General features: G+C 38.1%; 1 protein-coding gene across 1 annotated transcript in view; it reads left to right on the forward strand.

Moving 5' to 3' along the window:
- Positions 1 to 313: 313 nt before the first annotated feature.
- The window catches only part of CLHC1 (clathrin heavy chain linker domain containing 1), a 10,294-nt gene continuing 2,919 nt past the window's right edge, over positions 314 to 7,688 (forward strand). Inside the window, 5 exon segments of the mRNA XM_009319641.1 lie at positions 314 to 337; positions 544 to 597; positions 1,596 to 1,783; positions 2,452 to 2,582; positions 5,988 to 6,165. Of these exon segments, the coding sequence (XP_009317916.1) occupies positions 314 to 337; positions 544 to 597; positions 1,596 to 1,783; positions 2,452 to 2,582; positions 5,988 to 6,165 (575 nt within the window).

Consider the following 7,688-nt stretch of genomic DNA (forward strand, 5'->3'; position numbering starts at 1 on the left):
TTTTGTGTTGGTTTGTTTTTTTTTCCCGGCCGCCGTGTTTCCGCAGGTCTGCGTGAAATCCCAGAAAGCGGCGTCCTCGCCTCGGTCTAGCCCTGTGGAGGCGGTTTAAAAACATCCCACGGCCGCCTTGCCACCTGCAGATTCCCCAAGATCAACGTCAGATTTATCTGGGTGTGTAGGGCAAACGTTTTTAGAATTAGAAAAGCCATAGGTAAGTTAGGAATAGAGGAGCACTGAGGGTGACATTAATTTGGAAATTATTTGTTAGGTGGTTTTATGCTTATGAATTGAATAGGGGAAGGGTTAAAGCAGAATGAAGACTTGGTTGAATACATACGTATCAGCTGATGCTATTTTAATAATTTCAACTCCTAGGTTTTGATCTGAGGCAGTTGTTGAACAAAGGAGGAAAGAGGTTTAGACTTTGTGTTAGGTTGCTACACCAAACCATTGCATGGGAGCAGAGAAACATCGTTTTCCCTCCCGCCCTTTTTGAGAAGGACAGGAGATGTCTGGAGAGTGTACAAACACATACATTGACAGAAAGTGGGTTGTGCTGAGGAGTGTTACGTTACATACAGTAATGTGTTTGATAAGGCAACAAATATTTTTCAGGTAAATGAGCAATGAACTATAATTAATAAGTAAAAAGTGGTTTGCCGCTTCTTTGTCTTCTGGGGAAAAAGGGTATAAGCAGACCAGTTGTGACCTGTTGCTGTAGTTACAGAAATCAGGGATTGGTATATTTCCAGCTGGTTTTTATGCCCCTGTACGCACTGCAGTGGAATAGAAGCCACTACGATGAATTTATACTACCAGAAGTTACAGTAGGGTTCATGCTTCATAACCACTTTTCTTAAATTTATGGCAGTTTCGAAATGATAAAGCATTATAAAGCTGTCCTAAACCAGGAGAAAATCTACATAACTAAAAAGACCCATGACATATACCCCATATGCCCTGTATTAGCGTTAACGGCTCTTCAGTTCGGCTGAAAGGTTATTGCTGAAGTTCCTGAAGGGCTCCTGCCTGCCTGCCTGATTGTGTCTGCCTTTTTTGGACACTGACTGAGATGGGAGATGCCCAGAATAAATAAAGATTCTTAGTTTTCAAGATGGATAGGAATAAGGGTTGCTGGGTCTGCTTTTAAATCTTGAGTTGGACTGCTATTTTAAGACATTAAAACGCACAGCCGATGCTCCTTTGGTTTTCCACACCTGTAAGTGCTAAGGACATTTAGTGGCCATCTAGAGAAAATGTCTTTTATCACATGGAAATAGTTGCTGCAGCTGTCCAAATAAGTGCTGATTGCCTTAGTTTTTAATAACATTTGTGATTATTGAATCTGAGGTAAGTTTAGAGGCTGTCTTTCACAATGTAAAGTTTTTCTGTATTTTCCTCATCTTGAACAACGTTACTTGCTTTTGGGGCTGTTTTTGATTATATTAGAGCAGCGCTATGGACCTTGCTCTAAGGAATATTATTTTGTCTATTCATTTTATTTTAAACCTATCATGCTTATTAGAAAGTTCCAGAAAGTTGTTTTTCTGTTCATTATCTCCATATAAATATCGTGTCCAAAAATACATTCACAGATAATAGAGGACGTTACTGCATACAAGAATATCCTGACTTCGATCAAACAGGAATATGAGGCGTTTATTGCCAGAATCAGGAATGGCCAAAGGAATGCATTTTTTCTTCACGGGAGATTAAAAGCCTTGGAATCTGAGTCCACAGCTCTATTATACTATAGGAAAAGAGCAATGGAGCTTGAAGACAAGTAAGTTCTCTCTAATAACGTTTAGAGCAAAATATGTTGTTTTAATTAGGACATGAATAGTTTAGTTGTAGCTGGCTTCTCTCATCTATATTTTTTAAATGTTTCAATTCTTGTTTTATTTTTATATGGAAGCTGCCAGTGGTTGTGTAAAACCTTGCCAGTGTGGTGGTAGATTTCTGCTCTTCACATCCTGGTGCTGATTCTTGTGCAGTCAAACTTGGGGTGTAATCAGCAAAGGCTTTGCTTGCAGAAAAACTGGAGGATCAGGCTTGGAAGTTAAACACACACAGGTTTTTCTCCACCTGGAAAAATAGGATGGCCTCAAAGTGAGGCTATTGTATTGCTAAAATGCATTGTCTGAGGTTGAGAAATATGGAAAAGTGAGTGAATTGCTCACTTTTTCTCATCTACTGTCTTATATTGAGGAAGGATTGTTATGTAGCTGCATGTACGTAGTAGGAGAGCCAGTTATCTTGCCATATGCAGTCTGAAGTGGAATTATACGGCAAACCGGGGGGGCAGGCTTTACTGACAACTGCAGAACAGTATGACAGCAAGCCTAGGTCAACAAGTTTTGGTACTGATACCCTTGCAACCTGGCACATAAAAAGGACAAGGTAACAGCTCCTGTTTTACTTTTTTGTTTGTTTGTTTGTTTTTCCCTCCAGAATAAAAGCTATTCAGAAGAATTCTGCAAAAATTAAAAACGTAATATTGGAAATGTATAATGTAAGAAAGGTACCCTCAGAAACCTTTGGCACCTCAGGGAAAACAGCACATCCTCTTAAGCCCATCCCAGGTAAATCCAATATTCTGCTTGTTTGACAGTTTCTTCTAGATTAAATATTTTTTAAAAATAATTATATAAAACCCAAACCAAACAAAAAAACCAAAAACTAAGCTACCCAGAATAGTGCAATGTATCAGCAAAATGCAGATCTGTTTGCTGGAATGCAGAACAGTGGTGACCCAGTAGAAATAGGGCGGGTGTAGACTTGAAGAATAATGTATTCAGAAGGTCTTTGCTGTTGTGGGAAGCTGCCCGTGACGGGAGGTGCAGCCTGCATTACTGTTAGCAGCCGGCTTTACTGCCCGCGGCTGGGAGCTCATGAAAGGCATTTTCTTCTCCCACAGGCCTGAGTGTAGAAGAATCACTCAGCTTGGATTCTCTTTCTAAACATCTTGCTCAGTTAGACGGGTGCTGGAATTGAAAAAAGAAAGGGGGGGGGAAAGTATGTCCTTCGGCAGAAAAAGACTATGTTAGAATAAGAACTCCTGCACTTACTGGCCTTACAAGATACTGCTGAAGCAAAGAGAGAAAAGCTGAAGCTCAGGCTCGAGTCTGTATCTGTAAATATTTTTAATTTAGATGTGTTCCTTATGTCACAAAGACTTTCTTTTTTGTCTTATGGATTGAGGTTCCGTATTAACATACATAGTGTTGATACTATGATGAAGATTTCTTGATTTGGGTAACTGTGTCGATCACATACATCTTTCCCTCTGACTATTCACAGATATGCTAGAATTTTGTTAGTTGCAAATACTATTTCTGCCTGGGCAAAATCAGACAAGATTGTCACCCTGCAAGATTCTCCTCTGTCAGATCATGAAAAATAAAAAAGGTGAAAGAGGTGAAGTCATTAAAAGTGAAATGTCAGAACAATCGATAGTGAGAGTATGAGACTGGACAATCAGCAATAGCAGACTAAGAGTTTGGTCTTTAAGATGGTATGTTTTATTCCTGTCTGGTAACTTTTGAGGGCGCTGCTGGGAAAACTGTCTTTAACTGATGCTGTAAAAGGTGTTTCCTAAACAATCATCTGCTTAAGGAGATTGTTTCAGTTCTATTAAAAAAAAAAAAAGAAAAAAGAAAATATTCTACCTTTAAAAAAATGTTTTCATATAAATGTATCAGTTGATAAAGTTCGTGTTGTTTGTTTTGTTGTTTGTTGTTTTTTATTTTTTAAATGCTTTAACACTTTTAACTCTGATTTGCTTGTTGAGATAGTAATGTACCTAGTAAAATGGCTGAAGATTCACTGGAATATTTTGAAAGGTAAAAAGAGTATGGTTATTGTGCTCTGCATTAGCACTTTGCAATATCATAGTTAATACAGCATACCGAATGCAGTCCTTCCAGGACACGTTCTTTTTGTGACCCTTTTGGTGTTTGTAAAAAGTGCTGACGTGGCAGCCGTGCACATTAAGGCAATTGTTTATCCGTTTTCAGAGATTCTTCTCTGGCCGTTTTTCTAAAGGGACTGAAATTGAAAAGACCAGCTCTTCCGTGTGTTGTGAAAACTGACAAGCTTGTCTTAAATATAACTTCGTGCCTACAGATGAAAATGTACAACTTGAGTTTTTTTCACAAGTGTCCAGATGCCTGGAGGAAATTGGACATTAGATGCTTTTGAAAATCCCAGTAATGCAGCTGTCTGCTTCTAGGTGCCTGGATCTCATTGCTAATATAATCCCTTAGTATTAAAAATAGGAATTAGTTCATCAACTGACCTCATATAGCCTGCTGTGTAACTGTTACACAGAAATAACTCTCCTGTTTCTGGCCATTGACTAAGTAGATTAGTCCTTCCCAAATCACAGCCTTTTACAAGCCATATATTAAAGTAGACTTCATTTCTCTTTCTAGTTGCCCACAGATAACTCCCTCCTAGGTTTCTCAAAGTTTTCATTATGGACGCTGTCAGAAGCACTAGGTAGTGAGGCAGAAGAGATGTAACTGGCTGTGTGGAAACAAAATTGCTGCTTCATACTGGAAAATGGTGTGATGAAGATACACTAGGTTTAAATATGTATATTTTAAAGCCGTGTTTTCTCTGTGTTTGGGCTTCTTGACTAGACTGCTATACCATCAGCCAACCATTTTATGTATGTATATGTGTATTTATCTAGTGTTTGCATAACATATGTTCTGTATTTTTTTTCTTGCTCTTTCCTAGTTTCAGTGAATTACTTTCAAGAGGTCAGTATGATGCCGCAGCAACCTATGCAGTACTCTCCTAGGGGAATTCTCTAATGAAAAAGCTCTGAAGTATCTTAAATGTAAGAACTTGATAATTGGGTCCATTCTTACAGGATTTTAGTTGATGTCAGGCTAGTCATTTCGGTGCTTAGGAATTTGGGATTTATCAAACGAGAATTGTTTGTGCGGGTTTGAAGCTTATGTTTAATATTCCAAATTGAAGATAAGAAAAGCTGTCAGGCTTTTCTTTTTCTCCTTTGTTGTATGTTAAGGACGTGCCCTAAGAGGCAGAAAGGGAGATAGCTAACTCGCAACCACTGCTTTTCTTACTGTTGGTGAGGTGCTGGGTTAAGCAGTGATCTTAAGGTCTAGTATAAAGGTGTTCCTAACGCAGTGCTGAAACTGTTTTATTTCTACTGATAAATTATGTGCGATAGACAAGAGCAAAGGGCTACCCGCTAGTTTGAAAGTCCAGTCCTTACTGTTACGTCTTAATTACTCAAGCTTAGTCTTTTGAGTCATAAAGCAATAGTCTAGTTAGTCATTAAAATTAGTTTCTGAAATCTAAGGTATATAAAAGCTATTAATGATTTCAAATATCCCAGATAAATGCAAAATAATCTTTATAATTTCATCTTCCTCTCAATGTTTTTGTTTGCATTTGGAAACACATAATTCAGTGATATTGATGATGTCAGAGACTGAAGCAGTGGAGTATTTTGTCTTTCCTTTGGAAGGGGCATTGCTGAATTTACAAGATCAGCGTTTGTTGGTTTTTTTTTTCCCTCTGCATGTTTTATTGGCTTTTGTTCAAGTTTTAAAGGCAAAAACTGAGAGAAAAACTGTGATAAGCTAGTATTCAGGATCTCAATTGCAAAATTACAAAATTTGTAGTCTCAGCAGCAGATGTTATATTTTTTGTATTCTCACTTGAAAAACTGTATGTTTTAAAGACCCCCACAACTCCCCCTGAGATTTACTCATTACCTGTCAATGGTAGAATACTGTCATGAACCCCCTGCCTTCAGTTTTGAGCAGCCTGCATTTGGAATAATTAACAAGGCATCTGATACAGCTCAACCTCACAAAAGATTTAGTAAGAATTTTGTCAGAGGCATTTGGTGGGTATCAGCAAACAAAGTCTAAAACTTAAGAAGTCTTAAATAGTGAAAGGTACTTTTCGGGGTGCTCAGCCAGTGACTTCTGTTTTCATCCCTTCAGCTGTTAGCTGCCTTAAAGGAAGAAATCTCTCTTTGCTGAAGTATTTTGACACTCTGCTACACTCAAGTACTGCAGCTGGACACCTTCCAAATTCAGCCATAACTCTGGAAGCAATCATCAAATGTGCATTGGCTGAAAAGCAATTAGATCTAGTAACACGTTGGGTTAAACAGCAAAGGTATGTGGTTCTGCCGCACTGAGATTCACAGAGGGGTATGCCATCCTCCGTTACTTCCCAAGTCATGATGCTTTGCCTTTTCTTCAGAGTAAATCCTTTCAAACAAAATGCAACCAAAAATACTTAATGGATGTCTTTTTTTATTCTTTCGTTAAACCCTAAATTCAATACGAGTGTAGACCAAACAAGCAATATCAACAGCTCCTTCTGAAGGATGCATTTCAGTTTGGTTGCTGTCAGCCTTTCTTACAACATTGCAGGCTCCAGTTTTATTTGTGACTCTTTTCTCTTACACTGTACTTAAAAATTATACAGATATAATATTTTCACAGCCTCCTGTGGATTAAAAAAACGTAATTACTAGGATATTAATTTCTTTCATTTTATTCTTGTTGTCAATACCAGATCCACAGTTTCAAACACAATTATGCAAAAAACGTGCGTAAACTGTAAACCCTATACCTGCACTTGACCTCTGTTTTTCCATGTTTGGGGATAGGATACAATCATATTTAAATTTCTAGAAATGCGTCTGTTGCTGCATTTTTGATTTGGAGAAGACATTAAGCTGTCAGAAATGTTTTCCTAATCCAGTGTAGATTTGTTTGAAATGGTGAAAATCCTACTGGAACAGTTGGTATTAAATTAATTATAACGGGTACCTCTCTGCTGAAAGACTCCTGTGAAGAGCAACAGCATTCTTTAACGCTAGCCCATATTTTAGTTTTAAATTGAGATTCTAAACCACCTTGTGTCAGGATCAAAATACCACTTCTTTGTTTCAGTCCTAACCCATAACATATCCTACTATTGCAAAAAACCTGTTACAGCCTGCTCTTTTGACATGCTGAAATCATCATTGTTCTCACAGTAATAAGACCTAGCTAGTTATGTCATCACACTGAAACAGTGTTTCTTAAGCCGTGCTTTATGACCACTTTGGGAATCATAAAACATTAGTAAATGCAATGTTAGTAGACAACAGCTTAGTTCCTCTAGAGTGGAAGAGGGAAAAGCAGCTGTAATTTCTAGTGTCAAGCATTACAGATGTTTACAGTAGTCAGGGATCTGCAAATTGCTTTTAAGCGTTTGCTGGAGAAGCCTGTTGAGAAACACTCTGTTACTGGAACAAAATGATGCCTTGTTTGTTTAGGTACATAGGAGCTTTACCTCCTATTCTGAAACTATGAAGTTCTGCACTGATTTTAAAACAGTGTTTTTGCAAATACTATAAATAAAGAAATCCTAAACCACTTAGGTTGTAGGCAAAGCCGGTAGCAACACCTGTAGCAGACAGGTCACGTAACACTTGGCAGTATAAATCCCTGTAATTGCCACGCTGTTTTGCTGCACTGTGTTACATAATAATTGCCACACTATTGTGCCACTGTAAGGGTGGCAAAACTTCATCCATTCCCCACTCCTGTGTCCTTAGGTAGAATTTCTTAGGAAAGCATTAAAGCCAGCTGAGCTACTTCTGAGAGCCATACTACAAAATAGCTTGTTTTTGTTAATGACATAAT

Source organism: Pygoscelis adeliae, unplaced genomic scaffold, assembly GCF_000699105.1.
Source record: "Pygoscelis adeliae isolate BGI_AS28 unplaced genomic scaffold, ASM69910v1 Scaffold122, whole genome shotgun sequence".
Lineage (NCBI taxonomy): Eukaryota > Metazoa > Chordata > Aves > Sphenisciformes > Spheniscidae > Pygoscelis > Pygoscelis adeliae.